This window comes from Rhinoraja longicauda, chromosome 4 (genome assembly GCF_053455715.1).
Source record: "Rhinoraja longicauda isolate Sanriku21f chromosome 4, sRhiLon1.1, whole genome shotgun sequence".
Lineage (NCBI taxonomy): Eukaryota > Metazoa > Chordata > Chondrichthyes > Rajiformes > Arhynchobatidae > Rhinoraja > Rhinoraja longicauda.
The window spans coordinates 67,345,091-67,362,886 of NC_135956.1; the positions used below are offsets into that span (position 1 = coordinate 67,345,091).

At 45.7% G+C, this 17,796-nt stretch overlaps 1 protein-coding gene across 1 annotated transcript in view; it reads right to left on the minus strand.

Moving 5' to 3' along the window:
- Nucleotides 1-17,796, minus strand: part of atg9b (autophagy related 9B) — a 53,086-nt gene that overhangs the window by 22,627 nt on the left and 12,663 nt on the right. Inside the window, exons 2-6 of the mRNA XM_078397941.1 lie at nt 15,137-15,286; nt 13,685-13,732; nt 9,357-9,417; nt 8,027-8,191; nt 1,653-1,794 (exon numbers count right to left, since the gene is read on the minus strand). Coding sequence (XP_078254067.1) covers nt 1,653-1,794; nt 8,027-8,191; nt 9,357-9,417; nt 13,685-13,732; nt 15,137-15,248 — 528 coding nt within the window. The 5' untranslated portion in view covers nt 15,249-15,286. The remainder of the gene's footprint in view (nt 1-1,652; nt 1,795-8,026; nt 8,192-9,356; nt 9,418-13,684; nt 13,733-15,136; nt 15,287-17,796) is intronic.

Here is a 17,796-nt window from a genome sequence, read left to right on the forward strand (position 1 = left end):
CTCTGTAGCTTAATTGTCCCTGGTGTGTTTAGGATACAACTAGTGATTTGATGATCATGGTTGGTGCGGTGGGCTCGATTCCACACAATCACTGCACTAAACTAAACTAAACCTGGGTTCTATCCTGACCTCGGGTGCTCGCTGTGTGGTTTGCAGATTCTCCTGTGACCACGTAGGTTTCTCCGGATGCTCCAGTTTTTGCCCACATCCCAAAGACATGCTTATTTATAAGTTAATTGGCCCTCTGTGAATTGCCCCAGGTGTGTAAGGAGTGGATGAGAAACTAGGGTAACATAGAACTTGTGTGAACGGGTGATCGATGGGCCAAAGCTGTATCTCTAAAACAGTCAGCGCCCCTCCAGGTTCACATAGTTTCCCCTCTTGTGTGCTTATAGAGGTGTATAAAAACATGAGGCAAACTGATTGGATCAGTACTTTTTTTGTAATGTTACTGGGTACTGGCACCTCGGGAAAGGTACAAACTAGATTTTCAAATTATTTACATGTTGATTTTATACTTTGATGTTATATTTTTAGTTATTAGTTCATTAAATTAGACATTGAATGGTCACGGAATCAAAACGGAAAAGGGGGCTATATTGATCCAAAAATAATTGTTGCTAATTGTGGCTTAATTTTTAATTGACATGTACCAGCACCTTTTTGTCCACAAAAAAGTACCGGATAGAATGAAAGCACAGAGCCTTTTGCCCAGACTAGGGGAATCAGAGAACAGAGGTTTAAGGTGAGGGGGGAATGATTTAATCGGAACCTGAAGGGAATATTTTTTTCCCCACACACAGGCTGATGGGTATATGGAACGAGCTGCCAGAGGAGCGGAACAGTGGCGCATCGTAGAGTTGCTGCCTTACAGCGCCAGAGACCCGGGGTCGATCCTGACTTTACGGAGCAAAGGCAGCATGCCCTGTGACCGCTTGGGTTTTTTTCCCAGGAGCTCCAGGGTCTTCCAGTGCTCCATAGACGTGCAGGTTTGTAGGTTAATTGGCTTCTGTAAAGTGTAAATTGTCCCTCTTGTGTAGGATAGAGCTAGCGTATGGGACGATTGCTGGTCGGCACGGACTCTGTGAGCCAAAGTGCCTGTTTCCATGCTGTATCTCCAAAGTAAAATCTAAATGAAAGCAAGGAGGTAAAGGAGGCAAAAATGCAGGTACTTTAACAACATTTAAAAGACATTTAGATATATACCTGGATAAAAAAAGTTTAGTCAATGGATGCAAATGCATGCAAATGAGACCAGCTGGGATGGGGAATCTTGGTGGATAAGGACAAGTTAGGCCGAATGGCCCCTTTCCGTTCCGCACTCCCACTCTAACGTCTGGGGTCAGAAAGTTAACAAAACGTACAATCCAAAATAAAAAAGCATGTGAAGATGTGGTAACTGAGAATAGTAACTATCTCAATCCTAGTCTACACACTCTTGGGGAAGGTATCTGACATGTGTGTTCCGATCAAATGTGAAAAGTAAACCACAGCTGTGTTCCTACAACAGCCGCACAAAGATAGTCATTCTATGGAGTTGCCCAGTCGCCATTCACTGTATTAAGGTTGCAGAAGGACTCCCAAAACAAAACACTGATACATCAGATGACTGGATGCAGGAGAGCTCTCTAAAGGTGAGCTGCAGGATATACCGTGGGGATCTTCAGAGCTTTGATGTAGAACGTTCTGATTTCCCAGTAGCTGAGGAGATTGCAGATGACTTTGACCAGCCGATACCCCCAGAACACAGCAGCCATAATCAGGAGGAAGATAATCCATCCATTGTTCCGAATCCTGGAATAGACACGGAAAAAGATAATATTAAAATTAATTAGCAGGGCGCCATCTATCCTGGTGACTGCAGAGACAATCCCAATAAAATAACCAACAACACTAAGGAATGGGAGAGATTCAAGACACAAAGAGAACACATTGTAGCTTATTTTATATTTCCATAATAAATTCCAATGTCCTACATTTTTCGAACATTAAGGAATGACTGCCATTGGCACTGATTTATTATTGTCACATGTACAAGAAATAGTCAAAAGCATTTTTTTGTGTGCTCTCCACCCAAATCATACCATGCACGAGTACAATTAAACCACACACAAGTACAAGATTCAAGATTCAAGATATCTTTATTTGTCATCCAAAAAACAAGTTTTTTGGACGAAATTTCGTCACCCAGTCCAACAATAAGAGCAATAAAATAAGCAAATTACACAACCCCAACCAACACAAAACCCCCCAAAAAGAAACATCCATCACAGTGAGTCTCCTCCAGTCCCCTCCTCACTGTGATGGAAGGCCAGAATGTCTTTTCTCTTCCCCTGCCGTCTTCTCCTGCGGTCAGGCTGTTGTCGTTGCCATGTAATGCAAAGAAAAAAATACCAGAGTGCAGGATATAGCATTTACAGCCATACAGTTATTGGGAAAAGTTCAATGTCTGCAATATCCATGCATATCCATGTGCCTATCCAAAAGTCTCTTAAATGCCATCATGTCTGCCTCCACCACTGCCCCTGGTGGTGGTATAGAAGTTGGGAGGTCATGTTGCTGTTGTATAAGATGTTGGTGAAGCCTCATTCATAGCATTGTCTTCAGTTTTGGGCACCATGCAGTAGGAAATATGTTGTCAAGCTGGAAATGGTACAGAGAAGATTTACAAGGATGTTGCCAGGATTAGAGGGTCTGAGCTTAGGGAGAGGTTGAGTAGGCTGGCACTCTATTCCTTGGAGCACAGGAGGATGAGGGATGATCTTATATATAAAATCATGAGGAATAGATCGGGTAGATGCACAAAGTCTCTTGCCCGGAGTAGGTGAGTTGTGGACCAGAGGACATAGGTTCAAGGTGAAGGAGAAAAGATTTAATAAGAATCTGAAGGGTAACTTTTTCACATAAAGGGTGGTGGGTGCATTGAAGAAGCTGCCAGAGGAGGTAGTTGAGGGTTGGACTATCCCAACATTTAAGAAACAGTTAGACAGATACATGGATAGGACAGGTTTGGAGGGACATGGACCAAGCGCAGGCAGGTGGGACTAGTGTAGTTGGGACATGTTGGCGTGTGGGGAAGTTGGACCGAAGGGCCTGTTTCCACACTGTTTCATTACAACTTTATGACTGACAGCGGGTTCCAGACCCCCACCATTCTGTGTGAAAACTTGCCCCGCACATTTCATTTAAAGTTTGCCCCTCTCACCTTAAAGCTATGCCTTCAAGGATTTGATATTTCCATCCTGAATGTTCCATTCTGAATGTCTACCCTATCCATGACTCTCATAATTTTACATACCTTGATATAAGAGGCTCCTTTTTAACTCAACAGCTGAAAGACAGAGAACTGTGCTGGGAATACCTGCAGCACCTCACCGCTAATCTCCTGAACCCCACAGCCCAGTCACTCAGTGGCGAAGGTGTTCTCCACCGCAGTGGGTTATTATAGGGCTTGTGGAGAGAGTCTGGATTGCATCAAGCAAGAACTGACGGAAATAAGTCGGTGTGTTTGCATGCGTGCTCTGCCAGAGGCTGTGTATTGGCAGCTGGTCAGATGGTCGGAGGGGAGGAGGTGGAGCCGCGGGAGATGCCCGTGGTGGCTATTCATCATCATGACATGTGGTAAACACCACAAGGTTCCTGCAACCTGCCAAATACTCAGCCCGAGATGGGACAAACACTGCAGTAAACATCTCAGCACACAGCGCTTCACCCTCCTGCCCATCCCCCATCCTCCAGTTATCCAGCAGCTTCTAATATTTACGAACCCGGAAACGGGGAGACTGCAGATAGACGGTACGCCAAGAGAGGTAAAGCCACCCAAAACCAGCCTACCCACCATCAACTCCATCTGCCTTTCACACCACCTCAGGAAAGCAGACAACAAAATCAAGGACCACGCACACCCCTGTCATTCCCTCTTCCATCAGGCAGAAGATACAAAAGCTTGAAATAATGTACCACCAGATTCAGGAAGAGCTTCTTCCCCGCTGTTCTCCAACTAGAGAGCAAACCTCCCAAAAGCTGGGGTGTAGTCACAGAGTCAGTATAGAACCAGGCCCTTCGCCCAACTCGTCCATGCCAACCAGGATGCCCCATCTAAGCTGGACCCACTTGTGGTCCCAATCTTCAAACCTACCTCATTGCCGACCTTGCGCTTCTATTTTGAATCTGCACTTTCCTGTAACTGTAACGTTGCAACACTGTGACACTATATTCTGCACTGGTATTTTTCTCTTTACACTACCTGTTGTACTTGTGTATGGCTTGATTGTACTCATGTAAGGTATGATTTGCCTGGATAGCATGCAATGTTTTTCACCGTACCGAAGTACATGTCTAAATAATATCTCAATCCCAAATCACTATCCAGAGATGACTCCTACAACTCTTGTTGGTGTATGAACAAAATGATGCTTCCTATGTTCCAATGCCCATCGACCTGACTGGAAACTCATGAAAATTTTCATCTACCAGTGTCTATAATCTTCTTATGATTGTAACACATTAAATCTACGTACATAGGAGGAGCAATAGAAAGAAGAGGAGAGTGTGAAAGGAAGAGAGCTTTATCCCCACGGCAACAATGATTTTACCCTATCAGAGATATTGGATTAGGGGGTATTAGCTATAGGGAGAGTTTGGATGGACTTGGATTGTTATCTCTGGAACACTGGAGGTTAAGGGGAGATCTGATAGAAGTGTATGAAATTATGAGAGACATAGATAGGGAAGACAGTCGGAACCTTTTTCCCCAGGATGAAAAATATGAAATGGAGGGATATAAAATTATGAGAGACATAGATAGACAGTCAGAATCTTTTTCACAGAATGAAAATCTAAAATACTAGAGGGTATAACTTTAAGATGAGCGGTGCGAAGTTTAACAAAGATGTGCAGGGTAAGTTTTTTCTTCACACAGAAGATGGCGAGTGCCTGGAATGCACTGCCACCGGTGGTGATGGCAGATACAATTGTGGCATTTAAGAGACTTTTGGATAAGCACATAGAAATGCAGGGAATGGAAGAATATGGCTTAGTGCAGGCACATAAGAGTTAGTCTTGGCATTATGTTGGGCACGGACAGTGTGGGCCGAGGGGCTTGTTCCTGTACATTGATATCCGCATCTTTCCCCATTCTCTCTGCAACCGAGCGCAAACTTGTTTCTGTTTCCGAGTTTTGAAGTAGGATCTTCGACCTGAAACATTAACTCTTTCTCTTTTCAGATGCTGCCTGACCTGCTGAGTGTTGCCAGCATTTTAAGGTTTTTTTCTCAGATTTCCAGTTTTTGATTTATGTAAATAATAGACAGACGCCAGGTAAGGCGTGCGCGCGTACACACGCTTACACGCACAGAGAAAGCATGAAACCGCATCAATGAGAGAGAGAGATATTGACAGAAAAGAGACAGAATAGGGAAAGGAGCAGAGGATGGAATGGGAGAGAGGGAATGCTCAGAGATTTTACATTGACACCAGGTGAAATCAGCCAAATCGTAACCATTGTTTCACTGATACCAAGAAGGTGCAGGCACAGATAGGGCTCCAGCTAATCTTATGTGCCTGGTGCACAGGGCAACAATAGACCTGTTACTCAAACTTATGCTGTGGGAACATTATTTAAATTTGCACTTAGGGACATAGAGTGGTTGAAGTATGAGTAATTCTGGATTTGCAAATTGAAAGGTTGTGAACAAATGCATAGCAACAGGCCCTTCGGCCCATTATGTTCATGCTGATCATTTTGCCCAACTACACAAATCCCATTCGTTTGCAATTGAACCATATCCTTCTGTGCTTTGGTTATTTTAGTGTCTGTCTACTGCTTCATAAAACATAGTGATTTCACCACCCCCTCTGTCAGGTTGTAGATATCAACCACTCTCTGGGCAAGCAAATTACCCCTCAGACTCCCTTTAAACCTTTCTCTTACTTTAACCTGTGCCCTCTTGCTTTTGATAACAGCATAAGGGGAAAATGAATGTGACTATCTGCTCCATCTCTGATACAGTATCTGCTGTACTTCTATATCAGGTCAGTCCACAGCCTTCCTCGCTCCAGGGAGACCTGCCGGACCACTGCCTGCAGGGGAAAGCTGTGGAGTGGGCCCCAGCTCATCTTCCGAAGGCCAGAGACCAGGAAGATGGAGTCTGTGACGACGATGGACGGAGAGGAGCAAGGCCGATAGGAGAGGGAACTGGGGCCTGGCCTACGGCACCTCAAGGTCGGCTGCGGGAGGCACGCCTGGGGCACAAAGGTGGACAGGTCAGGAGAGAATGTCAGTTTGCAGGTTGAACCGCACTTTCAAGGAAGGCGCTGGCTGGAAGCCCTGCAGCAGCCTGGGGCTTTCCGGTATCGGGCACTGCTCATAACAACTAGAGCACGGACTGGACTTTAAAAATGGCACCAAAACATGACACCTCTTACATGCAGGATCAGTAAACTATTTCTGTCCCATTTCATAATCGGGGATGTGCTTGTGTATGGCAGTCCTCTTCTGGACTGTATGTAAGAAATGAATTTCACTGTGTACTTGCACAATTGACAATACAAGTACCATTGAAAGACAGCCCAGCCTATCCCAACTCACCCTCCATTGTGGTTGACACCTGGAACTTGCTGCCAGACGAGGTGGCAGACTCTGGTTGGAGGGATTCATCACACAGGATGTGAAATATTAGAAGTAATATTCAGAAGGAAGATCCAGGGAAAAAAACCCACACATAAAAGATGGCTTAAGTATGCAAAGCTTTCTCAGAAAACACAGAGACCAGTTTAACTTAATCTATGAAGGAACAAATATGACATCAAGGTGCATGGGAAATGAATTAGTCGTAGAGTCATAGAGCATGGAAACAGGCCATTCAGCCCAGCGCATCCACATCGACCTGTGGGCACCCACGATTCAAACTTCCAGCACATGGTTATAGATTTCTACACCTCCCTGTCATAAAGGTATAGAGCACATGCCCTTCAGCCCACCTTGTCCATGCTGACCAAGTTGGCACACTGGGCTAATCCTATTTGCCTGCATTTGGCCCAAACCCCTCAAAACCTTTCCTATCCATATGTATGCCGAAATGTCTTTTAAAATTCGTAATTGTATCCGTTTCTATAGCTTCCTTTGGCAACTTGTTCAAGACACAGACTATCCTCCGAGTCAAAAAGATACCCAAGTTTCCTCTTAAATCTCTCCCGTCTCACTTTAAATGTACGTATGTCTTCTCATTTTAGAATACACTTTCCTGAGAAAAAAAAGACTGAGTGTTCACTTTATCTATGCCCCTCATGATCTTGTACACCTCAATAAGTCACCCCTCAGCCACCTATGCTCCAAAAAAAAAAGTTCCAGCCTATCCAACCTCTTCCTGTAATTCAAGCCCACAAGCCCAGGTAACATCCTGGTGAATCTCCTCTGCACCCTTTCCAACTTAATGATATCCTTTCTGTAGCTGGGCGACCAGAACTTCTCATGGGAGATGACCAGAACTGTGCAGACTACTGATCAAACTGCACACTAAACTGAGCAGAATGTACACTCTTGGCAAAAAAGCCCACTATTTGGCCAATGCGATCATAAACTCAATCTTCATGGGGGTTTTTAATGAACGTCTCAAACTTTTGGCAGAGCAATGAGATTGTTAGATGTGTCTTTGCAGGTTAGTTTTCAAACACTAATTAGCAATGTGGACATGTAACAACATGACTTAGCGTGGAGTGAACGTTCCCAGTATCTGCCAAACATCACGCCACTCAACTCATTCCAGCAGAACCAAACAGCGAGGTGTCATTGTCGCAAAGCAACAGGCAGCGTGACGCATCACTTACAGCAACCTCCCCAGTTGCACATTTAACAGTTCATCCGCTGACACCTGGGTTACTTACATAAATTATCACAAGTCGCACTAGCTTCACCGCTGGCTCAACCACACAATCTGCACCCAAATACTAACTGCAAGAGCCATAACATCAATGCAGCCACCTCAGCTACTCACCCACCCAACATACGACCAGCAGCAGGTCTTACCTGGTGGTACATTCCTCAGTGGGTAGGATCGCGTCAGGCAGAGTGACTTTATTCCTCTCCGGGTACGCAGAACCAGTATGGTTTACAAACTTATTTGCAAACAACACGTCATATTCCACGCAGTTGAACAGGAAAGTAGTGAACAGCACAACGAACAAGAACTGCCTAAAGTCGAGAAAAGGAAAAATACTCGGGTAAATGAACTGTCTCCAATGTCCCCAATCGAAGATTCTTACCACATCCTTCACCTCTTCTGAAAGCATACTCTCTCACTGAACAACATTCACAGTGTAGTTTAATTTGCTTTAGAGATACAGGGTGGAAACAGGCCTTTTGGCCTACTATGTACTATGTCTTTTCACTGGCAGGTTAGCATGTGACAATAAACTAAACTGAACCAAGTCCACGCCGACCTGTACACTAATTCTATCCTACAAACGAGGGGCTAGTTACTGAGGAAAATTAACCTACGCACCCGCGTTTCTTAGGGATGTGGGAGGAAACTGGAGCACCTGGAGGAAACCCAAACCCATGTCGCAGGGAGAATATGCAAACTCCACAAGGACAACACCCGAGATCAGCATTGAACATGGGTCTCTGGTGTTGTGAGGCTGCAGCTCTACGAACTGCGCCACTGTACTACCTGTAAAAAGGAACTTCATACTGTATCTCAGGCCATCCTGTCCTGGGTGCATGGTACAATAAGGAAAGAGTGAGATACAATAAGGAAACAGGCCCTTCGATCCACCGCTCTGACCATCAACCACCCAATTGCAGTCATCCCATTTTCTGTTCTCCCCACAATCTCATCAGCCCCCCTGAATTCAACCACTCACCTAGACATTGGGGTTAACTTACAATGGCCACATAGCCTATCAACCCACACATCTTTGGAACAAAGAAGGAAACACACATGATCACATGGAGAACATGCAAACTCCCACACAGGGTATAGTGTGGAGCATCTAACCCATCTTGTACCTGGGCTGGGATTGTTCGTAGGATAATGTTGAGAGAGCTCATACTGTTTAAGTTCATTTGCACACTCCAGAGGAGGACTAGAGGGCATAGGTCTATGTTGACAAGCGGGAAGTTTAAATTAGATGTGCAAGACAAGTCTTTTTTTCCTTCCACAGTGTGTTAGGTGCCTGGAGCTCAGCCAGAGGATTTGGTGGAAGCATACATGGCAGGAACATTTCAGAGTGGAGAGGGAACGATAGATCAGTCAAGATTGAATGGCGGAATAGACGTGATGGGCCAAACGGCCTAATTCTGTTCCTATGACTTATGAACTTTGAAACCCTCAGAGTTGCAACAATAATCTACTTACACCAGTTCGAAGAATTCGGAGAGCATCATGCAAGAGAAGCCATTCTTCTGGTGGAAATGATATATGTGGCCAAGTTAAGGAATATTGTCGTCACGAGTGTTTCATTATCAGATGCACCAGATATGAACTGAACAATGACATTTTTACTTACTGCAGTTTTACAGGCACATTGAACAGAACAATAATAAAAACAGTGAATTGTCAGTTATTCTAGGACTATGATAGTGCAAAAACCAAAGAACATTGAGCGACCATGGTGGTGCAAAGTCCATCGTGGTTCAGTGTTGAGGTGGGGCTGTGGTTAGGGTTGTTCAAGATACTGATGTTTGATAAGAGGACGTTTTTCTTGAACCTGGAGGAAATGGTTCTCAGTCTCCTGTACCTTCTTGTTGTGGCTTTAGACTTTAGAGATACAATGTTCAAACAGGTCCTTTGGCCCATCGAGACTGCACTGACTAGCAAACACCCCATACACTAACACTATCCTACACACTAGGGACAATTTACAATTTTTTTCGAAGCCAATTAATCTACAAACCTGTACGTTTTTTGAGTGTGGCAGTAGAGGAAACCGGAGCATTCGGGGAAAACACATGCAGTCACAGGGAGAACATACAAACTCCACACAGACGGCACCCAATAGTTAGGATCCAACCTGGGTCTCTGGCGTGGTAAGGCAACAACTCTACTACTGGACCATTGTTGCAATTACTCCGCAGGTAAAGCGTCTCCACTACACCATCCTTTCAGCCCAGAGAGGTAATTGAAAGGTTTGAGGAGAGGTTAGACAAACTTGGATTGTTTTCTCTGGACAGTCAGAAGCTGAGAAATGACCTGACAGAAGTATATAAAATTATGAGAGACATAGATTGACTGGACACGATCCCTGAATCTGGAAGTTGTAGCGGGACGAGAAGGAGTCCCGCCAAAAACTAATCGGACACAAGTAGCTTGCACTAGACGTGTTTATTCTCTCCAATACAGCTCCCTACTCCACCCCTGGTCACGGGCGTTGCCTGGCCTTAAATACCAACTCAGGTACCGACCCCATGGCTAGCGCCTCCCACACCACGCCGCCCTCCAGCGCCGATGGTTTGTTCTGGCCTTGGGATGCCACCAGGTGTCACCACAAGGTGTACGTTTTCACACTACTATACCTGATGGGGAAGGGAAGAAGATGGAGTGCCCAGGGTGTGAGATGTCCTTGATTATGCTGGTAGCCTTGCCGAAGCAGTAAATAGAGTCAATGGAAAGGAGGATGGTTTATGGTATGGTCTGGGCTGTGAACATAATTCTCTGCAATTTCTTGCAGTCTTGGATGGAGTTGCTCCCAAAGCATGCTGTGATGCATCCCGATAAAATGCTTTATATGGAGCATCTTTCTGTGGAGGTTGGTGAGATTTGTTGGGGACATGTCGAACTCCCTAAGCATTCTAAGGAAATGGAAGTGTTGGTGTGCTTTATTGGCCATTGCTTCGATATGGGTGGTCCAGGATAAGTTGCTAGTGATATTTAGGAATATGAAGCTTTCATCCATCTCCACTTCAACGCCGTCAATGCAAACAGGTGCTGTCTGTGTCCATGCTCCCTGTAACTGCCCGGTTTTTTGGCTGGGAATTTCAGATTTCCCCCACCCCATATCCCAAAGGTGTGGTTAGAGCAGGCAGGTGGCAAAAGGAATCAAAGAAGGATTGAGGAGAACATAATTGAAAATAAGCTGGGGGACTGAAACAATGAGGAATAGAAGTAATGATTCTGCTCTGCTGTTAGCTGGCACTGACCTTATGGGAGTGTAATACGCAAATAAAGAGGCCTCGATGGTGTGGGACTGGCATATTTATAATTAATTATACTTCTATAAGTTTGCTCTACAGCCTAGACACTCCAGAGAAAAAAATCCAAGTTTGTCCAACCAGTCCTTACAGCTAATATCATCTAAACCAGGCAGTATCCTGGTAAAATATAGAAACAAGGAACTGCAGATGCTGGAATTTTTAGCAAAAATACAAAGTGCTAGAGTAACTCTGCGATCGGGCAGCATCTGTGGAAGACATGGAACAGTGATATATATATCGGGTCAGGCCATTTCTGATCCATTTCCTATACATATCCTCCAGCACTTTGTGTGTTTTTTTACCTCTGGAGGACATGGATAGGCAACATTTTGTTCAGGACCCTTCTTCAGGAAAACTCCTGACACACCCTCTTCAAAGCCTACACAAACATCCGGTAATGGGGCGACCTGAACTACACATGCGCTACGATTTCTTATTTTCCTAAATATATTCTGTCTATCCACCACAACAGCTCTCCATAACATCCTGCAAACTTTAACTAAATTATCTTTTAATCTCTCATTGTTTTTTGGAAATACTTATGTTACGCAATTTGTCTGAATGCACCACAGGATCGTGCTGAGAGTGAGTGGTTTGAATGTCCATTGACCCACACACAGCCCAAACATCAACCCCGTCCCCAAGTTCCAGCATTGAATTTTGGACTCCACATACTTTCAGTGAGCTTTGTAGAGAGCATAATGAATGCGGAGTCAGTGCACGTCTCACATCAGAACACATACAAAATGTGTAAATATCTCTTTGGTTTGCAGGGGAACCTCTACAGCCATTGTTGGTGAATTAATGATTAACGCACAGACTGGGAGCAGTGGAGCAAACACTCCGTGTGGCAAGGGCAGTGTGCTCCGAAAGGGGACTTTGGACTCATCCAGATGGTTTCCACGAAGGGAGATTCCATATCCAAGGTTCCGATCAGCGGGAGTTTCATCTCTGGGATTAAGCAGCAGTCCTGTTGTCAACATTGATGTGGTAACGATGAACCATTGACACTTCCTATATCCACTTCCTACAGATGGGTCAGAGCACAGTGCACCTCATCCCCTAATCAGAAACTTGTGGACTCAAGCCACATTAGTGCACAAAAAATAAAATTAGACACATTAGGATAGTATGGTGGGAGTGCCGCACAGCGGGAGGGGCGGTACTGAGGGAGCGCCGCACTGCGGGAGGGGCGGTACTGAGGGAGCGCCGCACTGCGGGAGGGGCGGTACTGAGGGAGCGCCGCACTGCGGGAGGGGCGGTACTGAGGGAGCGCAGCACTGTGGGAGGGGCGGTACTGAGGGAGCGCCGCACTGTGGGAGGGGCGGTACTGAGGGCGCACTGCAGGAGGGGCGGTGAGGGAGCGCCGCACTATGGGAGGGGCGGTGAGGGAGCGCCGCACTGCGGGAGGAACGGTACTGAGGGAGCGCAGCACTGTGGGAGGGGCGGTACTGAGGGAGCGTCGCACTGTGGGAGGGGCGGTACTGAGGGCGCACTGCAGGAGGGGCGGTGAGGGAGCGCCGCACTGTGGGAGGGGCGGTACTGAGGGAGCGCTGCACTGTGGGAGGGGCGGTGAGGGAGGGCCGCACTGTGGGAGGGGCGGTGAGGGAGCGCCGCACTGTGGGAGGGGCGGTACTGAGGCAGCGCCGCACTGTGGGAGGGGCGGTGAGGGAGCGCCGCACTGTGGGAGGGGCGGTACTGAGGGAGTGCCGCACTGTGGGAGGGGCAGAACTGAGGGAGCGCCACACTGCGGGGAGGAGCGGTACTGAGGGCGCACTGTGGGAGGGGCGGTACTGAGGGAGTGCCGCACTGTGGGAGGGGCGGTACTGAGGGAGTGCCGCACTGTGGGAGGGGCGGTACTGAGGGAGTGCCGCACTGTGGGAGGGGCGGTACTGAGGGCGCGCAGCAGTGTTACAAAGGAGGGAATGGTCCTATTCCTTTAATTATCCTCCTACAACCCTGTCCTCTCTCGTACGCCCATCAAGCCCTCACCACATCCCCGGCATTTATTTTGGGGGCAATTAATGGTATTTATTTAACCAATCATTGGGACATGGGTGGACAGGGGAACACCCGAGGAAGACACACATAGACAAAGGGAGTCGGTGCAAATTCCACACGGACAGCACCCGAGTTCATGATGGAAGCCGGGTCCCTGGAGAATGTGCTCCTGAACCAGCGCATCGTTCATCTTCCTAGCCCGTCTCTCGGGTTTGAGAAGGACGTATTTCCATGCCAGTAAATTCCGAGCTGGCTGAAAAATCCTCAATGGGATCCAAAGAGTGCCACAGATGGGTGGAGGGTACGTTGGGGTTGCTGGGGATACACCACCTCTCCTCTCCCTCCAACTCCAAGGTTACTCACTGAGCCCAGGGCAACAACGGTGGTTGCCTTCATGTCTGACCTCCTGCCAGAGAGACGGCCACCGCCAACAGGACAGGGCTCACCTCACCGCTGCCCTGTCAAGTACAGAGTAAACTCTGGCCAGAAAGGATATTCTGGTGAAGAAATTATCCAGGTTCTTAATGTGGTGCCATGAATCTGCAAAAGATTACAAACAAAATTAGACACTTCAGTCAGTGAGACCCAGAGCACAGATCACCCATGACCAAGAGCTTCCAATTCTGTAGAAAAATACAAGGAACAGGAGCAGGAGTCATTGAGTCAAACAGCTCGGAAACAGGCCCTTCATGGACAAGTCAGCCAGACCTGTCCATGCCGACCATGATGCCCCATTTGTTTACATTTGACCCTTATCCGTCAAAACGTTTCCTATCCATGTGCCTGTTGAAGTATCTTTTAAATGTCATAACAGTACACACCACCACCATCTCCTCTGGCAGCCTACTCCATACATCAAGCACTACATGTGAGAGAAAGTTGCCCCTCAGTGCCCTTTTAAAACTTCTCCCTCTAAGCTTGAACCCCATGGCCTCTGGTTTTAGACTCCCTTATGCTGGGGAAAAGACTGTGGCTATTCACCTTTTCTGTGCGCATCATGATCTTATACACCTCTATAAGGTCACCCAACGGCCTCCTTCACTCCAGGGAAAGAAAAAGACCCATCCTAAACAACCTCTTCTTATACCTCAATTCATCCAGACCCAGTAACATCCTCATAAATGTTTTTGCACCTATTCCAGTTTAGTGTTGTGAAAGCTGTTGGAGGAGGGTGGGGGGAGTAGGGGGTGTGGGGAGGGGGCAGGGGATTCTTAGGGACAGGATCTATAAGCATTTAGATAGGAGTAGACTGACATGGGATAGTCAGCATGGTTTTGTGCGTGGGAAACTGTTTGTTTTTTTTGCCCACAAATGGTTTTTTTTTTAAAGAGGATTGGTGAGGGCAGGGCAGTGGAAGTGATCTAAATGGACATTAGCAGGTACTTCGACAAGGTCTCACATTTTAAGCTTGTCTGGAAGGTTAGATCACATGGAATCCATGGTGAGCCTGCCAATTGGATTCAATAATGGTTTGGAGGAAGGAGTCACAGAACTGTTGTGGGAAGGATGTTTGTCTGGGGGTTGAAACTGCCTCCACCGTTGTTTATTACCGACGCTAACAATTTGGATGACCAGTGATGTCAAGGCCATGACTAGATCAGCTACGAATTTATTGAACGTGAAGCAGGCTTGAACAACTGCCCGACCAAATATCCTGGTTCCTGTTCTTAGATACTAAGAAGATGGAAAACGTATGATGAAATTACGTAGATTACAGAGAGAATAGAGTGAATATGGAAGAATGGAGTGAATGTGGAGAGAATGAAGAGAATTACCAATGAACAAGAGTCGAATGACGATGCACATGTGTAAAAATGGCAAATGCTTCCCAGGTAAACAGGAGCTGGTTAAATATCCAAAGATAACCATTTGATTAAATTGATGATAGTGATTAAATAGCAGAGAGTGAATCATCAAGGTGAAAGTCAGAATCCAGCTGTATACCTTTGATACCTTCTGGAACATGAACCAGCAGGTCTTCCCCGGGTGGCGAATCCTCTTCATACTCGTCTCCCACCAGCTGCTGGTACTCTTGATAAGTCTCAAACCTCGCCATTTTATATCACATTCCCCTACGTTGACCTGTGGAAACAACTGAAAGAACAGGAGCAGTGTCACAGTGTGCAGCATCAGAACCACATGGCACAGTGTGTAGCATCAGAATCACATGGCAGCGTGCAGCATGGAAAGGATTGCGAATAATTCAGGCGTGTTCAGGATGGGGAATGCTGGGGGAATGTGTAACCAGGGGCCAGCCTGAGATATTAAAAAATGACAAGAAAATTTTACATATCGTCTCAATTAGAAGACATTTGGATAGGTACACGAATAGGAAATGTTTAGAGGTATATGGGCCAAATGGGACTATCTTAGATGGGGCATTTTGGTTGACATGGAAAAGTTGGACTGAAAGGTGTTTCCGTGCTGGATGACTAAGACTCTAATTCCTGATTTTTTTTTTCTCTATGCCATAGGAATCCATAGGCAAGTCATTATATCGTACAGAGGCAAAAGCGATTTACAGAGAAACAACCATATGATGCATGGTTCCCTGAAAATGGCGAGTCAGGGGTGACCTTATTGAGGTGTACCATACAATGAGGGACATGGATAAAGTGAACACTCACCATCATTTCCCCAAGGGTAGAGGATTTTAAAACTAGAGGGCATAGGCTTAAAGTGAGAGTGGAGAGATTTAAGAGGGACCTCAGGTGCTTCTTTTTCACTCAGAGGGTAGTCCGTAACTGGAACGACGTGGCAGGCGAAGCTACAGAAGTGGGTACAATAACATTTTAAAATGCCATTCGGACAGATACATGGAAGGGTTCAGCGACTATGGGTTAAATAGAACTAGAACTAAATAGAACCTCAATGGATTCTTTATTATCACATGTACCAAGGTATAGGAAATAGTTTTTTTCCCAAACAGCTCAGTAACACTACCACCATATAAAAGCCCAATCCCCTGGTTAGTACAGAATGTATAGAACAGCCCACTGAGTCCAAATGTAAGAGGCGCCATTTTGTACACCAACTTGGCCGGCATGGACGAGGTTGGCCAAAGGGCCCGTTTCCATGCTGAGAAATCTGCATAAACTGTTTTGACTAAACTATGATAAGAGGACAACCAAACTGCTAACTGCTAAGATCAAAGCATGGAAGATTGTACTCCTGCCTGAATAAACCAGGCAAAATCAGAATCATTGTTGATTCTGGAGGAATTGGAGGAACTGAGCGGCACTGGCAACATCTCTGGAGGGAAGGAATGGGTGACAATTCAGGTTGAAACCCTTCTTGAGACTAGTCAGGGGAAAGGGGAATGAGATATATAGATAGTGATGTACAGCAAACAGCTAACAATGGCCGGTTTTCTTTATCATCATTACTTTTTTGCATACCTTTCATTTATTTGTTCTGTATCGCTCTACATCACTGTCTATATCTCTCGTTTCCCTTTCCCGTGATTAGCCTAAAGCAGCAGCAATGGAGCAAGTTTCGTGAAAATTAAAAAAAATTGTAGATGCTGAAAGTCGAAAATAAAAAATGAAAATGCTGGGAGTACTCAGCAGGTTAGGCTGCATCAGATGGAAGATAAAATGAGTGGATGTTTCAGGTCAAAGACCCTTCATTAGAGCAGAAAAGGGGACAAGCTTCTTGGCAGCATAACAAGCTTAATTTCTCTCCCTCCCCGTGATGACAAAGGGTCTTTGACCTGAAACATTAACTCAGTTTCTCTCCCCACAGATGAGTATTTCCAGCATAATGGAGCAGGTTAATCTATAGGTTGAAATGTTATCTTGCCTAATCCTGTGACTCATAATTAATATAGAAATTGCAAACTCCTGCTGCTGCTTAGAAACTTAATTAATGATGATTGGCCTCCCCAGAGAAAGAGAGCTGGCCTAATGAGGTTGGAATGCACAATAACATCAACTGTTGAAACTTAGAGCAGAAGGACTTGGTTTTCAGTAAACATGAAGACACCAGAATAAGCTGGGGGTACAACAGATTCGGCAGCATCGACAGGGACAAAAACAATGTTAACACTTCAAATCAATGATCTCTCAGCAGGTCCCGTGAAGGTTCATTGACGCACAACATTTACTCTATTTCTCTCTCCACAGACACTGCCTGATCTGTTGAGTATTTTCAGCATTTCCTTCATCTCTTGCAGTTTTCCTTGGTACAACAACATTGAAAAAACACTTGTGTAGGAAGGAACGGCAGATCTTGGTTTAAACCATAGACACAAAGAGCTGGAGGAACTCAGCGGCACTGGCAGCATCTCTGGAGAGAAGGAACGGGTGACAATTCAGGTTGAAACCCTTCTTGAGACTAGTCAGGGGAAAGGGAAATGAGATATACAGATAGTGATGTACAGCAAACAGCTAACAATGGCCTGTTTCCTTTATCATCATTGCTTTTTTTGCATACCTTTCATTCATTTGTTCTATATCGCTCTACATCACTGTCTATATCTCTCGTTTCCCTTTCCTGTGATTAGCCTGAAGAAGGGTTTCGACCCGAAACGTCACCCATTCTATCTCTCTAGATATGCTGCCTGTCCCACTGAGTTACTCCAGCATTTTGTGGCTATCTTGAAA